Source organism: Podarcis vaucheri, assembly GCF_965113315.1.
Source record: "Podarcis vaucheri genome assembly, chromosome: 11".
NCBI lineage: Eukaryota > Metazoa > Chordata > Lepidosauria > Squamata > Lacertidae > Podarcis > Podarcis vaucheri.
The window spans coordinates 43,973,151-43,993,907 of NC_138749.1; the positions used below are offsets into that span (position 1 = coordinate 43,973,151).

General features: G+C 42.3%; 1 protein-coding gene and 2 long non-coding RNA genes across 6 annotated transcripts in view; 2 read left to right on the plus strand and 1 right to left on the minus strand.

The window, feature by feature from the left end:
- The window catches only part of LOC309514509, a 266,727-nt gene that overhangs the window by 91,833 nt on the left and 154,137 nt on the right, over window positions 1-20,757 (plus strand). The window lies entirely within an intron of this gene.
- LOC309514490 lies at window positions 6,192-15,282 on the plus strand. Of its 2 annotated transcripts, none has more exons than XR_014211988.1 (4): window positions 6,192-6,363; window positions 9,348-9,399; window positions 12,563-13,766; window positions 14,857-15,282. It is a non-coding gene; the product is annotated as an uncharacterized lncRNA (long non-coding RNA). The 2 variants fall into 2 exon arrangements; XR_014211989.1 differs by lacking the exon at window positions 6,192-6,363 and adding an exon at window positions 6,439-6,709.
- The window catches only part of EPB41L4A (erythrocyte membrane protein band 4.1 like 4A), a 111,376-nt gene continuing 106,824 nt past the window's right edge, over window positions 16,206-20,757 (minus strand). For 2 of the 3 annotated variants that reach the window (XM_082191577.1, XM_082191578.1), the window contains exons 21-23: window positions 19,096-19,206; window positions 18,116-18,197; window positions 16,206-16,729 (exon numbers count right to left, since the gene is read on the minus strand). In XM_082191577.1, coding sequence (XP_082047703.1) covers window positions 16,601-16,729; window positions 18,116-18,197; window positions 19,096-19,206 — 322 coding nt within the window. In that variant the 3' untranslated portion in view covers window positions 16,206-16,600. Of the gene's footprint in view, window positions 16,730-18,115; window positions 18,819-18,867; window positions 19,207-20,757 lie in introns of all 3 variants that reach the window. The other variant, XR_014211984.1, reaches the window with a different exon arrangement.

Here is a 20,757-nt window from a genome sequence, read left to right on the forward strand (position 1 = left end):
ATAACAACTTTGTATGGACTGTATATATTTGGTGCACCAAGTAAAGAGAACAATGGGCTGTACAGCTGGAACTAAACTAAACTAAACTAACTAAACTGTTAGTGCCTGGCACAAGAAGAAACATCCCCTTCACTTTTGCTGAGGGGGCCTCCAGCAGGTTACTTGATTATAGATTGGTGCTCCCTGAGCATGTAAACTTTGGGGTGGCATCCACATTAAGTTATTGCCATCAAAATGACAGCCTGTTTTGTTCCTCACTTAATCCCTATTTAACCATTCTGGGGAAATCCAAAAAGTGGCACCATTTGTAATAACCATGTGAGCTGGAAGTGATGTTATATTAGGTGACCAAAATGATTTCTCCAGATATGAATGGTGAGAATCAACTAGGAAGAACCTTTTCAGCTATCATAACTATCCCTAGGCTTTTTTGTTACTTGAATTAAGGGTTATACTTTCTTCATTTTGGTTATTGCTGCAGAAATCATTATCATAATGAATGTCCCTTTCATCTGGGAAATTTATGAGTACTGGAAAACAATACAGAAGCTGTGGTAGTTTTCCACACAAAAAAGAAAACTGACCTCAACTTTTTATGCAGGCATCAGCTAGAAAAAGGACTTCCTAGTGAGATAAATTGGCACGTTGATTCCTGGACATCATGCACCCCACCTGCTCATTGGTTCTTAAAATGTATCACCTTGACTGTTTGCAGTAATCCCATCGGTTAAAGCACCAGGCTTCTTCCCACTTGCAAACTGATATGTCAGTTCCTGTAACAGGTCCTTATTAAGGCTGGCAGTGCTCTCCCTTTCCTCAAAGAGCTCTTCCTCTATCCCAGGAATGCCATATGCCTCTTTATTTTTTATTTTGAGCAGAAACCTATTGACACTGAGCTACCCATCCACCTGGAGAAAACATGATACAGTAGATGCCAAAACAACAGATGGGCAAGGCAACAGGAACCTAAGAACTTGATTGAGATGCCATGTGGTGTCCAAAGATGCTTCAAATGAAGGTAACAGCAAGACACGCTATAGAAAGGTGTTGATAGCTCTTCCCACAGTGTAATGGATTAAAGCAAAACTGAGATGCAGAGTGTGCACTATTTCGATAGCGATATGTAAATTACAAAGAACAAAGTTTATAATGCTTCTGAAAATATAACTGCATTTTCTAGAACACTTGTAATACACTCATACCTTGGAAGTCAAACGGAATCTGTTCCGGAAGTTTGTTCAACTTCCAAAACGTTCGACTTCCAAAGCGCAGCTTCTGATTGGCTGCAGGAAGCTCCTGCAGCCAATCAGAAGCTGCAGAAGCAATGTTGGATGTTTGGCTTCCGAAAGAATGTTCGAAAACCAGAACACTCACTTCCAGTTTTCGATCATTCAGGAGCCGGAATGTTCGACTATCAAGGCGTTCAGGAGCTGAAGTACGACTGTACAATGTTGTTTCAAGTGTATCTATTACATTTATATTTAGCCTTTCTGTCGTCAAGGAAATTAATGCAGTTTAAGCCCTCCTCTGATATGCAAACCCTACATTAAGTAAATGTGTGAGGGCCCCCCAGCTCTGCTCAATGTTTCCGTCACTTTCCATAATTTGGAGAGGGACTGTCTGAAATGGGGGCCCTCCTGTACTTATAGACGCTCTCCACAGATTTGAGAACCTTGATTTTCCAGGATTCTAAAACACACAGTGGAACTTTCATGACTATTGGAGGCTTCTGGTTTCAGACCATCATCCTCCAACTCAAGGCAGCCAATGAGAATGATGAGGGAGGAGCTTAGCCAGCATGCTTGTTCCCACATCTCCCACCTTGCAGATTTTCTTAACTCTCATACCGGATACCTGAAGCAGGCTATAAATAAGCCTATTTTGGGTATTAATAAACCAAATGATGCGTGAGCTTTGCGCCTGCATTGTTCATTTTTGCACTGCTTGTTCCCATTCTGGTGTATTGTGCTTAACCCAGAAAGTCCTCAATTAACCATAGTTTTCCTTTACATCCAAATCATAAAACTATGGTTAACAGGATTGCAACAAGCCAGGATATGAAACCATAGTTTGCTTTTGCTTTGATTTTACCTGGCATTTCTATGGGTACAGTTGGAGATCAGAATGCTAAGCTGGGTTCTTTCCTGCATGCCTGTGGCTATTGATGAATAATAGTGAATGTTGTTTCATCAAGGGATTTTATTTTAAGTGTGAAAGACTGGAAATTTGCAATCACAATGTGCAACTTGATTGGGTATATGCAAGTGTCATTTATCCAACTAAGTGTAAATTGTTGCTTTGACATAATATACAGTCTCCCAACGCTGACATCACAGAAGGTGGAGGAGGAAGGAGGTGAGGTTGACGTGGTGTGAACACACTGGCATGAGCACCAGTTTGGCTACACCAAAAAAAACCCACACATCCACTGTTTCATGCGGCCGCAATGAACTTGTGGTTACAAAGTATGGATCCACATGGATTCTCTGGATTTTTGCATTGGGCTACCCCAAACTCACCGTCAAATCACATATCATGTCTGTGGCCACAGCATGAACCACAAAAATCATACACCCACTGTTTTGTTCGGAATATTTTTTTTCTTGTTTTCCTCCTCTAAAAACTAGGTGCGTCTAATGGTCGGGTGTGTCTCATGGAGCGAAAAATACGGTACTCAGTTTGTGGGGATGGCACAGAAAGCGAGGTTTGCGACACAAAATGGCACAAAACCAGCACACCCCTTTGGCACATATTTGGAATCATTCAGAGAAGATTGCAATTTTTGGCATTAAGTTGTGATCCTGAAGGTGATGGACCGAAGATGCATGACAGGCAGGATAGAGTGGATCCATCAGGATGGGAGGCTGAGAGGAGAAAGGGAAGCTCCCAGGTGAGAGCTGGGAGGTTTCACTCTTCTGTGTGTGGAATAACTGTGATAAAGAGCTTAGTATTATTATCCTCTTTTTCCCCCTTTTCTTTTTTTCCTTTCTCTCTTTTTCATCTCTCTCTCTCTCTTTGCTTCTTCCCCATCTTTATCTCTTAGATTAGTTGTGCTTTTTTGTATTTTATGTTGAAAACTTTCAATAAAAATGATTATTAAACAAAAATACTTGACAATGTTTTTCTTTGCTTGATCCAAAAGATTTTTAGACTTATGGAGACACCTGGTGGTTTCTCAACAAATCTGGGAGTACAGAGAACAGAAAGATGACTCCTGGTGCCTGATCTCTATATAGTTGAGCCTTTATTATTTTAAAAAAATGATCCCTATAGGACTGAGTTTCAGATTGCAATTCTAAGGCTATAATCTTATGTACACAGTGGGGAGTAGACACCACTGAATTCTGTGGTAAACATCATAAACCTACATAAGTACAGAACGAACATCATTTACGTCTGTACGCCTGCCCAAATGGGTGGGATAAGCCACTCACCCTTCACCCTCCCAGTCAATAGCCAATCACGCAGCATTTTCCCTCGGCCCACGTTAATTTAATCCAGGTCTCTCTCTGGTTGGCCAACTCCATATCAGATTGACAGCCCAACTGGGTTAGCGTCACTCGACCTGAAGGAAAGAAAGAGAGCCGCTTTCACAGGTAGCCTACACACACAAGAGAGAGAGAGAGAGAGGTGCGCGCGCGCCTTTGGAACGAAGCTGATGCGCTTCTCGCTTCTTGCCCAGCGCCCCCTCAGCGACCGCTCCGGTGGTCGGAGGTGCCTATTCTCCTGCCACCTCCCCCCCCGCTTGGCTGCCCATGCGCCTGCTATTGCCCACGCCTGCCGTGCTCCTAACTCCAAACGCCCCGCTGTTCACCGCTGGCTTGGCTCATTGGGCTGCGGGAGTTGGCTCTGCGCCCCCCGGGCTTCAGGCTGCTTTCCGCAAGCCTTCGGAGCCCGGCAGGAACTCCCACCGGGCTCCCAAGGCTTGCGGATAGATGCCCGAAGCCCGGGGTGTGCAGCGCTGTGCTCCCCGGGTTTCGAGCTGCAGGCTGCTATCCGCAAGCCTTGGGAGCCCAGCGGTGCGCACCGACCCCTCTCAATCTCCAGGCTTCAGCGAAAGCCTGCATTCGCTCCATAGGACACGCACATATTTCCCCTTCATTTTTTGAGGGGAAAAAGTGCATCCTATAGAACGAAAAATACGGTATTCACACTTTCAGAGTCAAGAAGTCTACGGTTTAAAGAAACAGATACACATTCCCCATAATTCTCTAGTCTTTGGTTCTCCCACAAAGACCTTCCTTGGCTTGAACCAAAGTTTCCTTGCTAAGATTTCCTAACATCACTACAGAGTGTGTGAGGGATTTTCCTCAGCACCACAACAGAGGATGAGAAGGTAAAATTTCCTCTTCCATGCCATCTTGAGATTCTCATAATTATAAGCCCCATCAGCTGATGCTATTTGCTCTAAAAATGTTAGGTGCAAAGACCCTTTTTTTTTAACATTCACATATAGTTTGATCTTCCTTGTGCAGACAAGGATTCAGTATGATATAAGATTCAGTATGGCAGCTTCCAATGTTCCTGTGATAGCATATTACACCACAAACAAACAAAAAGGACTTCAAGTGGACAGGCTGAAGCCGGATAGTCTGTTAGGACCAATGCCTAAACCAAGACCGCTCATTACCTGTAACCAATAAGGTGGTGGCCATATTTAGCCCATTAACCTTAAATAATTGTGTCATGTGTCTTTATTTCCACTGGAGGGGGGGACTTGCCACGCAATCTCAGAAGGGGGGTGTCCTTAAGAGTGAACCAGTACTAAAATTATTTTCCAATGAACTTTAAGGGAGACTTTCCAGAAGTTTGCACTCTTGAGATTTCCACGTTTTGTGAAATTTCAGATATTTATTTGTTTTATTTGTTACATTTATATGCTTTAAAAAAACAGGAACCTAGTACTCCTATTATAGTGGTATGGAGGATTTTGTGTGGGGGTTGTTCAGTGTAATAATAATAATAATAATAATATTTATTCCCTGCCCATCTGTTCTTCCCTCCTTCCCTTGTGTGTTTAGGACATCAATGGACAGCCATGCATTATTTGTCCCTGGCACAGGTATAAAATAACTCTGGCAACAGGTGAAAGCAATAAATCCAAGGGAGCCATCTCCGAAACCCAAATGGCAGTCGAAAGGAGTAAAACAGAAGACGCATAGAGTTACTGTGGACAGCGGAAATGTTTGTGACTCTTTCAGATACAGATGACAATATAGATTCTGACCATTATGCCAACATACACAATAGGATTATACTGCCTTCTAAGAAAAAATAGCATATTCTGTGCTTCATAGTAAATGGCTTTAAAATAACAACGAATGTGAATGTTATCCTTGCTGTCTAAAGAGCATTCAGCTTCTGAGTGATGATATGAAACTGAGCTCCAGTCTCTCTAAAAAGGGAGTTGATCAGAGAAGTATTTGTGCCTTTGAGAAGAATATACAGTGGTACCTCAGGTTAAGTACTTAATTCGTTCCAGAGATCCGTACTTAACCTGAAACTGTTCTTAACCTGAAGCACCACTTTAGTTAATGAGGCCTCCTGCTGCTGCCGCGCCGCCGGAGCACGATTTCTGTTCTCATCCTGAAGCAAAGTTCTTAACCTGAGGTACTATTTCTGGGTTAGCGGAGTCTGTAACCTGAAGCGTATGTAACCCGAGGTACCACTGTAAAATAAAATAGAGCATGCACATCAGCAGAACCTTTTTTTAAAATAATATTTTTTATTAGTTTTTAGCCTACAAAATTTTAAAGACATACCACACAAATTATAACACACATATTCTTATTTGGACTTCCTTCAGAAAATGACGGAACCTGGCCATTAACTGCTGCGCCAAACAAGATGCTGTGCAGTACCTCCACGTGCAATTCTGCCCCTCTCCTGCTGCAAAATGCAGATCCCAAATCAAAAGAGAAGAAACGAGCGCGGAACGAGATGTGCTTTACTCTGTACTGTTATCTCTAGGGTCCCGCATCCGTTTGAATGAGAACAGCGGGAAGGGGGGGAGAAGCACAGTTGGTACACTCCACATCCTCCTCATGTTTCGACAAGAGGGGGAGCGAGTGACCCGAGACCGCGTTGGGTATAAGCCAGACCTTTGAAACCTGTCTGGGCTACGATGGTTTCCTGCAGAAATCAATGAATGGCGCGGTCTTCTCTCTCTCCTTCCCCCGCTCTAGCAGCAATGGTTTGGCCCGAATCGGAGGCTGTAAGAAGCGGCCGGAAGGGGAAGGGCGTCTCTTTTTCCCGCTCTCGGCGCGAGCGAGGGAGGTGGCGGTTGAGAGAGCCGCTGAGGGCAAACACCAAGCGGGGTGTTTGAAAAGCGCGGGAAGAGCTGAGGGGACTGGAGCTAACCAAGTGAGTAAGGCCGGGGGGGGGGGAGAGAAAGAGGGGGTCTCATATGTGCGGCAGTTGGCAAGGGAGGTGGGAAACAGAGGAGGAGCGCGGGCGGGTGAGGCAGACATGGAGGTTTCGCTGAGGGGGGGATCGAAGTGAGCCGGATTCCCACAGCCTCTGCCATTTCGTCTCTCTCGCGAAAGAACCCCGGGCTCTGAGCTTTTATCTCCTCGCGGAGAGGCAGTTCCCGGCAGCCCTTTTAAACGAACCGTAGCGCCCTGAGGAAGAAAGCGCTTCCTTCGAAGGCCGCAGCCTCTGTCGGCGAAAGCTCCGCGCGCGCCGCTTTAAGCTTCCTCAGGGCCCCGAGGTATGAACACCTTCCCCCCCCCCCGAAAAAAATAAGTCCGGCGGTTGAAAGTAAAGGCCCTACGCGCTCTTTTTTCTTTGCTTGCCGCTGGGGAACTGAGCAAGACGGGCATGTAGGAGGCCTTACCGGCCCCTGAGGGAGCTCGTCCTCGTGCGAATGGGCGCGCGGAGGCTGCTGGGCCTTTTAGCTGCTGTTGCTTAGCGCGTGGTGTTAGTGGGGGCACAAAGGCAAGTACAGTGATACCTCAGGTTAAGTACTTAATTTGTTCCGGAGGTCCGTACTTAACCTGAAACTGCTCTTAACCTGAAGCACCACTTTAGCTAATGGGGCCTCCTGCTGCTGCCGCCGCGCCGCCGGAGCACGATTTCTGTTCTCATCCTGAAGCAAAGTTCTTAACCTGAAGCACTATTTCTGGGTCTGTAACCTGAAGCGTATGTAACCTGAGGTACCACTGTAATGACGGCGTAGCGTGGCCGCCTCGGATTCGCGCCCTGTCGAGCCTTAGGAGGCGGTGTTGGTTGGGCTTGACGGTACAGGCTAGCGGGGGGGGGGGGCGGCATCACTTTTAGATAGGAAGCGGGGATATTTTGCACGTGTGGCAAGTTCGCTGTGAGCGCAAACACGTGCACAGCAGCTCTTCTCGCGTTGCTTTCTAGAGAGAAAAGGATAGAGGTAAATAAGATTTTGTGAGAAAGAAGCCATAGAGGAAAGAAAAGTGGAGGATCTTTTTCTTACAGACAGGCATATAAAAATTCAGTATGCTGAACTGCAGGAAATGTCTCCAGCTCTGTAATGTAGGTAAGCTGTGTGTACAGTGGCACCTCGGGTTACAGACGCTTCAGGTTACAGACTCGGTTAACCCACAAATAGTACCTCGGGTTAAGAACTTTGCTTCAGGATGAGAACAGAAATCACACCACGGCAGCAGGAGGCCCCATTAGCTAAAGTTGTACTTCAGGTTAAGAACGGACCTCCAGAACGAATTACGTTCTTAACCCAAGGTACCACTGTATAGGCATGCAAGTGCAGATCTTTCCTTGCTTGCTTAGTTTTGCTTGCTTTGTGTCACCCTTGAGACTGACCCAGAAACTCCAGCGGGTGCAGAATGCCGCGGCGAGACTCCTTATGGGGTCTTCGCTGCGAGATCACATTCATCCGGTACTATACCAGCTGCACTGGCTCCCGATGGAGTACAGGATCAGGTTCAAGGTGCTGGTTTTAACCTTTAAAGCCCTATACGGCCTAGGACCCTCGTACCTACGGGACCGCCTCTCCTGGTATGCCCCACAGAAACCTACGGTCTGCAAATAATAACATCCTCAAGGTCCTAGGCCTCAGAGAGGTTAGGCTGGCCTCAACTAGAGCCAGGGCCTTCTCGGCTGTGGCTCCAATCTGGTGGAATGCTCTGTCACAAGAGACTAGGGCCCTGCGGGACCTGACATCTTTCCGCAGGGCCTGCAAGAGAGTTGTTCCACCAGGCCTTTGGTCAGGGCGCAGCCTGACTCCCTCCTCTGGCAACCTGCACAGAATTTTGCTTAATTGGTTGCCATCAATTTGATTTAATTAATTTTTATAATGAAATATTTTTAGATTGTGTGACTATTTGACTGTTTGATTATTTGATTGTTGTTAGCCGCCCTGAGCCCGGCTTCAGCTGGGGAGGGCGGGATATAAATAAAAATTATTATTATTATTATCATTATTATTATTATTATTATTATTATCATTATTATCATTATTATTATTATCTTGCCTTCAGTGTTACCCGTTCGTTTTGGTTGCTAATGAATGTGGTGTCAGAGAAGGCATAAAGCAAATCCCCCCCTTGCAGCTTTTTCCTATGCTAGGAATTGTTCCTAGCAGGCTTGCTGTATGTGGGACATCTCTAGCTTTGTCTGCCTGTGGCTCCTTGAAAGTCTTATGTGTAGCTTTCTTCTTTGTGTTCATCTTAAGTTTTTTACAAACTTAAAAGCTCCTGTCTGTATGAAGACTTAACGCTTCAGCTTGACTGCAGTCCCTATTTTCACAAAGAGCAAAGGGCCAAACTGGACATGACACAATTAACAATTACCTGAATGTTGTTGTTTTTTTTAAAGTAAATTGGTGCAGACATAGTGTGTAGTTTGCTCCAAAGACTAATTTCATGACAGTGCTTGGTTAAATCAGCCTCTTTACAAACTTAAAAATTACTGGGTTGTTATCCCTGGCATATTCCATATGTTTACTAAGCCACACTGTATACTAGCACAGACAAAGCTTTCTCTGATTCAAGGAACCTGTGGGGAAAAACTGGTGTATATGCACTTCTCTAGAATTTTCACTCTTCCTTGCAACCACGTGGATAGGTGACAGTGTAATTTGCTAGTTTGCTCAGAAGTACATTCCACTGTTTGGGACGGACCCTGAAAAGGGGCTATTGCTAAGGATGAACTCCACAACCACTTTTGCAAGTGAAACTTCCTGGGATTAATGTGACCTGTGCTAAATGTGCAACATGCATGTTCCCTCTTACAAGATTGCATTATGTAGTTTCTCTCTGTAACTGAGGGTCTGTGTGGGCTACTTTTAAAGCGAAATGATTTGCAGTCATACAAAAATGGCTGGTTCATTGAATCATTGTTTCTTTTTTATTTTTCAGATATAGGCAAAACCCACACAGTTTTGACGAAACATTTCACTTCAGAATATAGGTATGAGTACATTGTGTTATTATATCTTTATACACTTCTTTAGCGGTCTGAGAGGCCCTCTTGAGGGTCATTCTACACCTAATCACCTAGTGCCATGTTCTCTCAAAACTCAGATTTTCTTCCAAAAAAAAATGTGTAGATACCTGTGAGATAACCTCAAATTAATTTTTTAAGATTAATCTGAGTTGTGAGAGCACAACTGAGTATTAAAATACAGTAGGTGATTTGGCATGGGATGACCCCAATAGTAATAATGTTCATGTGTTTTTCACATAATACTTATATGGTTGCTATACATCGTATTTACTGTGCACTTCAGAGTTGCACAAATTCTTTGGGTGTTTGCCTTTTCTGTGCCTTCTGCCATGGCTGAGTAAATGCTTTGACTTTCCACCTCAGTGTGATCATTGGCTATGTTCACCCTGGCCTAGGCACACATTTAGTCCACAACACTTTGACACTGATCCACATTTTGCAGCATGTAATTTTGCCTTTGTGTTGCCCATTCATTACTTTCCCTAGTGAATGTGGTGTCAGAAAAGGCATATATTAACTTTAGCTGTCATACTACCACGAGTTGGTTATGTACCTTCTCTGTATTTCAGCTAAAACACACCATTTGCGTTGGGTCATTCTATGTCATTTCAATGAGGGCATGTCACCCTCCGTCTCGGATGTTGATGAAATTTGGTGTACACCCTTCCCCTGTGGTTGGAAGAAACCCCCTTAATTTTTTCCTCTATCTCAAATTGTTTTAATTTTATAGCACTTCAAAGTTTCGTTAAATCTGTTGTCTGTCCCTCTTGAGACCTTCAGCACAAGATACCCTTGTGCACATTTTTCTCTCTCCATAACCATTGATCAGGTCTCTGACATTTTACACAGAGCTCAATAAAATGATGAGATTTCAGAGAAAAATACACCAACACTCAATATTTTATAAATGCCTAAAAACTTATGCTATTATCACAGTTTATTACCTTACAAGTTCAATGATCCTCAGTTTCTTTGCTGTAGCCTCAGTATCAGCTGCAAGATTTTCATTTTTTTCTTCCATCAACACCATACACTTGTTGGGAAAGAAGTATCTTCTGCCAGTTATTGTCTTTGCGGGTTGTACAATACCAAGCGTGTGAGGAAATGGTTTTACACAAGAATTGTCACGGCTAGGCCAGCAGAATGAAGGCGAAGGTCCATTTGGGTGAATAAATTTTACAAAAGCATCTCAATCGTCTTGATTATTTTCCGATAGCATTCCAAAGTACCACAAATAATCATACTTGCAAGTATGGGGAGGCTCCTCAAGTTGAAAGTGAGGAAGGGTTCTTTATCAGTTCTCATTCTTCTTGCTTCAGTTGTGCCTGTAGAATTCAGTGGTTTAAAGTTGCTGCTGATAATGTTGATGTTTAGAGCACTTGAAGATAGGACCTTGTAGTCACAGAAGGTAGCTTACAACTGCAGGCTATATGCTTGTACATTGGAACTGTCAAAGGTTTTAAACATTAATTTTATATATTATGAATGTGTGTCCACCTATGTGGTTTACTGTGAAGTATCAGGAGCTTGCAGTTAATGGTCCTCAGAATCTGTTTTTCTTAATGCAAAGGTCTCTGTTAATGGAAGATCAAACTGCTAAGAAAATTGCACAGTGGTGTATTCAACAGAATGCTTTTATGCCCATCCAGAAAACATTCTGTTAGCTGAACTAGCCTCTTCCCATAAAGCGGATAGTGCTGATGCTGTGGAAACTATCATTGCAGCCAGAGCTATAGACCAAGATGTAGCTCCTGTACGTCTCTTTAGGGTGCCTACACTGGATTTTAAAGCAACTAAGTGGTAGTTCATGATTAAATGGAGTGAAACAGACACATTGGAACCTCCTTTAATTAGGAACATGTCAAATACCGAACTCTTGGCTGTACATAGTAGCGGAACCTCTTGTGCCTAAATTTAAGTGTCACACACAAATGGTGGAGAGAGCTGTCAAGGAGGTGACAAAAGCAAGCCAGAATGTAGTTGGTATGAAGCCTCGCGATGCTACTATAAAGACATCAGTGGAGAACTAGGGCAAATACCCAAAACAGTAATCAAAGGATTTTGTCCCAAAATTCACATCTTTATTTTTATTTGTTCTTGAAGTCATGTAAATGTAACTTAACATGTCATTATTAGTATTAAATTATGTAATAATAAAAGTTGGTATTCAATACCCATGTATCCAGTTGCTTAAAGGTAGAAATAATAATTATTGTAGGATCGTATGAGTCACATTTTGATTTAAATGTCAATACTATCATCATTAAAAGGTTTTTTAAGTACTGGATTTTGTGTATCAATTTGTATTCTGCATCTTTTATTGTTCTCTTTAAAAAAATGCAATTCCTGCAAAATAAAACTGAATTGGTCATAAAGTGACGAAAATAGCTGTTTATTTGGACATTTTCCTATGTTGCGAAGGCTGAAATTTCAATTCAGTGGAGGAGTGTCAAGATATTAACTGATATGCATGAAATTTTATATATAGCTCTATAATCCCTATTGTAGTAAGATAAGACCTTTGGAGCAGGCGTTAATTTTTTTTATGAACTGCCCTAACTTTTATAATGTACTACTACAGGATGCAAAGTACAAGAATCAGAAGTCCAGTGGTAGCCTTGTACCTCATCTTGAAGCCTGCATACAATTCTTGGAGGTTGCCCAGTATTAGCCGCTTTCTATGATACACTTTTCCAATTCTGACCACATCTTTCATTCCTGACTTTATTCTAGACTTCTCTTCACTGTAATAAAAGTTTAGAACCTTGCTTACAGTTTCAGATGGAAGCTTTTTTCCACCTCTGGTATCTGGTTCAGCTAAAAATCCTCTTTCTTTAAAAAGCTTCTGTGCCTGGCAAACTGAATCACTGGGGAACAATGGTGCACAGTGGTGTATTTTTCTGTTGCATGAGATTTTTCAACTGTTTTTATATGTTCTTTCAATGCTGATTTCAAATCTGAAATCGATTTTTGTGTACATGCTATAGTTATCTTTCAATTTCTGACTTTTGCCGATATGTCATATTTGCACTGGGAATAAGTGGACAATGACACATTGATGTACCCTAACCAAATTAATTTTTCTTTATTTTTATAGTTTTGTAACCTAAATATTTGTATTTTTCAGATCGGACCATGGCTTCTTCAAAATGTGTAAACAACCCTGATGCCTTTTGTTATGTATGTGGCTGCTACGTATTTCCTCATCAAAGACGCAATATAACAGCGTTTGTGAGGCGTGCCTATAAAAGCTATTTTGAAATTCCCCTGGGCGACCAAGACAAGAAATGGGCTCCGCATATTGTCTGTCACAATTGTGAGGAAATGCTTAGAGACTGGACAAAAGGAAAATGGAGGAATATGACTTTTGGGGTTCCTATGGTTTGGTGAGAACCCAAGGATCACACAAGTGATTGCTATTTTTGTCTGGTCAATATGAAGCGTATCGGCAAGAAAAACCGATATGCTGTCGCCTATCCCAGTATTCCTCCAGCAATTAGACCTATCCCACACTCTGAGGAACTCCAAATTCCAGTTTTTAAGGGGTTTGTCTCTTCTGAAGATGAAGCAAGTGAACATGGTGGGGAAGATCATGAGGATTTTGGGAAGGTGCATGAAGAAATGGCTGTAGAATCCGAAGACGACTCATCTGAGCAGCAATCAGCCCCACAGCAGTTTGGCCAACGGGAACTGAATGACTTAGTGCGTGATTTGGGCCTCTCCAAGAAGGCAGCTGAGTTATTAGCATCCAGGCTGCAAGAAAAACATCTACTGCACCACTTGGCAAAAGTGACATATTTCTGAAAGAGGGACCAGCATTTTGTGGGCTTCTTTTCAAAAGACAAGCACTTTGTTTACTGTCATGATATTCCAGGCCTTCTCTGCCAATTAGGCATTACATCATACAATTCAACGGAATGGCACTGATTTCTTGATAGCTCTAAGCGCAGTCTCAAGTGTGTTCTCTTGCACAACGGAAACGTGTATGGAGTGGTTCCCGTTGGTCACTCATTGATGATGATGTGGAGGTGAAAATGAGTGAGGAAGGTGAGGGTGCAAAACAAGGCTGAATTTAATAAGCCCCAGTGGACGCCTACGGACCTGGAAATGCACGGAATCCAGCAGAAAAAGAAATTGACAGTGTGTGAGCAAAAAGAGAAAATTAAGGTACAGCACAGTTATGGACTATGCCCCACTGAATTCAGTGGGATTTTCTTCTGATTAAACATGCCCAGTCTTAAGTTGAAAGAGGAAGAAAACATGCTTGGGCAGGATATGAAGAGAAACACAAATGTGAGGAGTGGGAGCAAGGTACAGGCACTTTACTTGAGGTATGCTTCATTTGCTTTCAGGTAGGTAAAGGTGGCGGCTTTGCTGGGTTGTATTCCAAGTGAAACAAGTGAAATAGCTTATTGGAAATAGGGTAGGTAGGCAGGGTTAAGGCACAGTGGCTTGTCCATTACATCAGCAAAATACGCATGTGTACCTTTACGTCTACACCCACTTCATTCTGCTCCTGTTTTGCCAGGGTCTTGTTCTTCGCTGTTCATACACTCTCCTTATTTTTCCCATCTCCTGAAAGCAAGGCTTCAAATCACCATGGTGAGGAGCAGGACACACCTCCTGGACATGAGAAGTGCCATGAGAACAGATGATTTTGGCCCCATGACGACAACTGTCTCACCATTACTGATCATCCATGTGAGGTGTAGCTATTTTAACTGCATAGAACCATGTGTGCCCCAAAACATATTAGCTGCTGCAGATACTTCTACACTTCTGCTTGATGGGAGAAAGTGGTCTGCCCAGGCCAATGAGTAATAATAATAATTTATAATAATTTATTGTTTATACCCCGCCCATCTGGCTCTGTTTCCCCAGTAAGAGGTCATTGATAGCTATGGACCTGGTGATTGACCTTGCTGCTAGGGCTGCTCCTGGATCCACTGCAGCATGGCAGGCAATTTGACAAGTGGATTAATGCTCTGCTCTTGGTGCGTTTGGTGAAACAAGCATCAGGTGGTGAAGCTATGTTAGATAATTAATAGTTCACAGTGACAAAGGTTTGATGAGTTTCTACATTAGAAAAAATGCCAAAATAAATTTGGCTGGGGCAACCTTCACAAAAATATGGTCACTCACAGTTAGTGGACCAAATGCAAGATGGCCACTTAAATTCTCTAAAAATGAATTTGCCACCCTTTTCACATAACTGAATTGACACAGCACATAGTATGTAAATACAGGTTTCCAACATCAAGAAATTAGTTTGACATCAAACTAAAAAACAAAACTTAAAAATAAGATGGCCACCAGTTAATAACTACTTCAAAAATTAGGGTAACCCAAATTCATTTCTTGTGGCACATTTTCTGTTTGGTTGCCGGTAAATTAATAGTGGATTGTTTTTTTCTTTTGCAGGAATATGTATCTACAGCATCAGCTACAACATGCTAGCAGAAGCCTGTATTAAGAAGGAGAGGGAAAGTAATGTGTAAATATTACCTGTTGGATTGTGATAATTACACCTTGAAAGTAAATAGGGCGAACATGCCTTGCTCCATTGCAACCACTCACCACCAGACCACAGACAGACTCTTGTTGATGGTATATAGTTTCCAAACTATTGTTCCAGTAAGCTTTGCACACAGGGGTTTTAAAGTTAAAACATGGATGCAGATTGGGATTGAAAATTAACACCTGCCACTGAAGTATCAGTAGTTTAACATGATGTGGCTTATTCTGCTCAACTTCTGTATCAGAGGTAATTTCATGTATAGGTATAAAGAAACATCTGTACACAGCACCTGTGTATGTTCAATTTAAAAATAAATCAATTTCAAAACACCATGGTTGCTAGATGCGTCTTTCTCATCCATAAACAGTGTGATACACACAAAAAAGCTGCCACCGTAAAAGTTACTAGAAGAAAAGCAAAACCAAACCAGTTTTTGTTGGCAATCCAAAGTTCTCCCCTGCAATTAAGATGTTCTGCTGTTTGCAGGAAATTAAAAATGGGAGGATCTCACAATTGTAAAACCAAGTGGACAGCAACAATGAGCTAGCAGGAATAGAAAATGAAGGGTTTGATCTTCATCCCTTGTTATTCAATCATCCAGTTTGCTTGTTTCCTTGGAGTGGAAGGATGGAGAAATGAAACCTGTACTCTTTTGCTATCCAGAGTTGGTGCTATTGTAATGCCTCCCTCCTTGCCATTCTTTTCATCTGTTTCTAGGCCTTGTACACTAGGAAACAACATCTGGAGGGCCATATGCCCCTCCCTGCTCCTAAACATTGGTTGCTTAAGAATATTTCATTATATCATAGCACCTTAAGTCAAAGGTGGTGGCAACTCATTTCAAAATACTATAGCTACACCTTTTACAGCTGAACATTTATCTCTGTTCTAAACTATAATTTGATGCCTCATTCATAGCTCTATGAACTTCCCCAACCAGATGCCCTGCAAATATTTTTTACTTCATTCTTATGATGAGATTTGTACTCATTGGAAGGGTACCAGGTTAGGGAAACCTGCTCTAGAACCACAGTAAAAGATCCTAAAAACATCGGCAACAATAGCATGAATCTTAAGGACCTAATTTTAAAACATTAAAAATTGGAAAGCTGCATACAAGAAAGTCTGCTTTTGTGTAACCAAGCAGGTTGTAGAATTCACTGTATAAAGTTCTGATGAAATAATCAACATTGCTGTGAATAAGAATGAGATTGCTAGGCAAGTATAGGCATATGAATTACAGTCCTTACTCTTAAATTCAGAAAACATTTACTATTGCACATTTGGCAAGTACATTGCTTTTGTATCTTTGCTGATACTTCCATTTTTTGGATCAAGTCACCCAGGGCATTGTCCATGGTTAACAATTGGCTGTAACTGGTTTTTGGAACTGGAGTAATTATTATCTAAAGCCTTTACTTTCATAGATCTTCCAGTAAGCCAACAGCTGTTTTGTTCAATCCTCTGATCTTATTGGTGTTGTCCTTCAGAGCAATTTGCCTCATCCCCAAGAAATATTTCATAGTTTAAATCTTTGCTTTAATTTAGGTCAAAAATCCCATCTGTGCAGTTTAAGTATAGTTGGACTTCTGTACCATTTGAAAATGCCAAGGAGCAGCATCCTCTCTCAGTCCTTTGCTAGAAGAATCAAGTCTCTGTCTTAAGCCGTGAAGCTTGTACAATTTTTATTGTCTTTGCACTGTGCTTTCCATCCAGGTTGTTGATGGGTGCCTGTGCCTTTTCTTCTATTAGACTGTCCTTAGATCCATTTCGCCTCTGAAGAGAAAGAAAATGCATTACTAAAAGTTCAATGCACAACCGATGAGAATTAAGTCACGTTCTGTGTTCTGGTTACAGTTCTGCAAAAGGAATTACTGCATTTTTCCATATATAAGACAATGCTTTTTGCTTTTAAAATTTAGTCAAAAATTGGGGGACAACTTATACATGGATGGTGAATGCACAGGGGCTCCGGTTGTGGGTCTGACTCTGGTGCGGGAGCCTGGGTTTGGGTTCAGGCTCTGACATGGGCGGCCCGGACTCTGGCTCTGCCTCGATTTCTTAATTTTGGGTTAAAAAAAAATAGGGGTTTCTCATACAAGGGGGAGTGTCTTATACACGGGAAAATACGGTACTACAGTCGTACCTCGGAAGTTGAACAGAATCCGTTCCAGAAGTCCGTTCGACTTCCGAAATGTTCAACTTCCAAAGCACGGCTTCTGATTAGCTGCAGGAAGCTCCTGCAGCCAATCAGAAGCCGTGGAAGCCCTGTCGGACATTCGGCTTCCGAAAGAACATTTGAAAACTGGAACACTCATTTCCGGTTTTTGATCGACTCCCAACGATCAAAATGACCAACGTTCGGGAGCCGAGGTACGACTAAACTCCCAATATAAACACTGATTTTCCGAAAGCTTTCAAACTTCAACAAACTAGCTAATGACTAAATTGAAATTACCATTGCAATGCATGGGATTAAGAGTGCGTCTGCGGAGGGATCCTAAATTAAATCTATTTAATTTAAATGTGGAGGTGAGGTGGCATTGGAATTGCTTGGCATTTGATTTCAGCAACATCCGAATACTGTTTGGTAAGTGTTAACAGCATATCATCCTAACAGAATCAACTAGGATGGAGGCAGATGGCAGGATGGATGAGTTGGTAAATGACTGTAAGAATGAGGGAGTGAAGTTAGGCTAGGACAGGCATAGGCAAACTCGGCCCTCCAGATGTTTTGGGACTACTACATCCCTAGCTAACAGGACTGGTGGTCAGGGATGATGGGAATTGTAGTCCCAAAACATCTGGAGGGCTGAGTTTGCCTATGCCTGGTTGACTCCTTTCCTCTGTGTGTTGCAGTCCCAATGAACCACCACCATCCCTTGAGAGCATTTCAGGTGTATTTAGCACTAGAGTCACACACAACAATTCTAACTATAGGAAGCCAGTGTAACTTTCACTTGTGTATGTTACTCCTATTCTAAGCTCCATTCAGGACTGTATGGGACTGGCTACTGCCAGCAGCTGAATGTAGGTCCAAGTTGTAAGACCTGGGTCCTAGGTCACATGGCCTAAGCTGAATTAGATTTGGAAGCTGCATAAGTCTCTCCTTGTCCTGCCACTCCCCCAAAATATGCAACTTAAAATACTCAAATTACCAACCTGGTGAGATACTGCAATGGTGGGGCACTGAGCATCTGAGGAACGGGTTACAGGTAATGGAGGTACAAGGTCTGTTTTTGAACTGAAAAAGAAAACAAATGGCAAGATGTATGGCGCTTACATGTTAAGGAAAGTTTTGGGGTTAAAAAGTTATCTGCACATGAACAGGCATCCTATCAGTGCTTTTCTTTCAGTAATAAATACAACTCAAGGGGATATATAGCTGACTGTTTCTCCTATAGCCCAACTGGAACCCAAACAAGAACAACGATCTTCGTTAGACACCCCAGTATAGGATAGAATTCAATTATTCTAACTTTGAAATGTTCTTAAGTGTTTCTAATTAAGGTTTAACTGCTGATTTACGGTCCTGTGTTCCAAGGGTTGCTTCCCATATTATGATACAAGTGAGGCAGTGACCTCTTTTTCTTTAAGCAATAAAGGAGGAGTAGGAAGAGGCCAAGTGTTTTCATATACTGCCCTGCCCTTTCCTCTAACAGGATAGCACTTCTGATACAAGTGTATTGTGCTTCTGGATATGCAGGAAGGTCCAACATCCTGTTGGCAATGGTGTAGAACAGGCATGTCCAACTCCCAAGAGACTGCGACCTACTCCCACTTTTTAAAAAATGGCAGTGATCCACCCATTGGATTTACAAACGTTGAGCTTTTTTTGTCAATCGTTCAGGATCACAAGATCAACCTGGATCGACCTTGGGCGTCTCGCAATCAACCAGTAGATTGCAATCAACCTGTTAGACAGACCTGGTATAGAAGATTCTAAGCAGAATGAGGAGTTAAGTAACAGGCCAAGATGCAAACCACTGATCTCTCCCACTCAACTTTTTTTCCTGAGGAGTCAGCCAGGGAACAAAATATTTTAACAAGTTGCTGCACAATAATTTTGTTAAATTGAAGTTGGGGGTAGGGATAGGTAGCATTTATCATTAAACCACTGGCAAATTAAATACTTGACCTACTTAACTTCTGACAGAACAGATCTCTCTCCGTCAGAGCACTGCGACCGTCGATACTGGCGATAACTTCGAGGGGAGTGGGAATGTCTGATGCGAACAGGGTCGCCTTGAGTCCTAAAGTGGAATTAACATTTCCAGGAGCAGATTAGTATCACAAGGGATTCTCATCAAAAAGAATACAAAAGTTGACAACCCTGGAAAGTTGTTTAACCTCCACGATCAAGTTCATTTGCACCAGGGTTTCCCAACCATGGGTCTCCAGCTGTTTTTGGACTACAGCTCCCATCATCCCTAGCTAGCAGGACCATTGGTCAGGGATGATGGGGAATGTAGTCCAAAAACAACTGGTTGGGAAACCCTGATCTAGTCCAACCCCTTGCAGGAATATAAAGCTGTCCCATATGGGGCTTGAACCTGCAACCTTGGCATTTTCAGCATCATGCTCTAACCAACAAAGCTAAGTTGTGTGGTGTCAACTGTCAAGTGGAATGTTTCAAGTTATGGGAACTGTTATCACCAGTGGTCAGCAATGTTGGGAGCTGCCGTCCAAAACAGCTGGAGACTTTGGGAAGCCCTGATTTATATTAAGAATGTATAGGAAATTCATAAAATTATCAAACAGAATTTCCCCTCCATACAGTAGCCTCAGCTCTGAGAATAAAAAAATAAAAACACAACTAAAAGATCCACACCGAATAAGAAATGCTGCCAATTAGTAATATTAGCATTGGTGAGCAAATGTTGCCAGCAAATATCTTGCCCTATATTCAATTTTTCCTTCCCTCTGCAGCCCATCCTTACCCTCTGACTTCTTAGGAAAGAGATTTGTTTCACTTGTATTCCACCTTTCCTCCAAGCAACTCAAGGTGGTGTACACAGTTTCCTTTAGGTTAAGCTGCTTAATTGTAAGTAATGCGAGCAAAATTATTAAAAAATATATTGGGGTGTGTGTACACACACAGGCTTAGGTAGGTGTGAGTTGGGGTTGTTTGACTATGGTTCGGACATTGATGACTTCAGGATTGGATTACTGCAATACACCCTGTGTGCATCCTTTGTATTTGGTCTGGAAAGTAGTTAGTACAGAGTGCTGCAACACGATTTCTGACAGAACCCGTCAACATGGCTTTTCTTCAGCTGGAACTCACGGAACTCAGTTCCGGCACCTCTCAGGTGGGCGCCGTTGCCATTCTAAGAGAACAAGGGATGCGTACATGGTGAGTTCCAGCACCTCTTTTTCTAGAAAAATAGCACTGTTTGTCAATATTTAACACCCTTATCATAGATTGGGACTGGCTTCCGATTTGTCACTGGGCCAAATTCAATATGATTTATGTATAAAGCCTTCAACTGGTTGGGACCTGTTTACCTGAAGGATCTCCTCAACCCATATGTCCTCAAACTAACTCGTAAGTGCCACATGATGTTCCTCCTGCACTGACAAGAAGTTGATACTTTAGTATGACAATCACCTGCATGTTGAAATTCCCTGTATTATTTTTGGTGCATGCTATAAACTTTGGATGCCTACCTAGGCATGTAATTTTGACATGTGCTTTTAGTAAGTGTAAGTGTTTTAAAATTACTGTTTTTATTTTCTGTTTCATAAATGTTTATGTAGCTTTTTTATTTCTTAACTGGTATTTTTACTGACTATTGTAAACG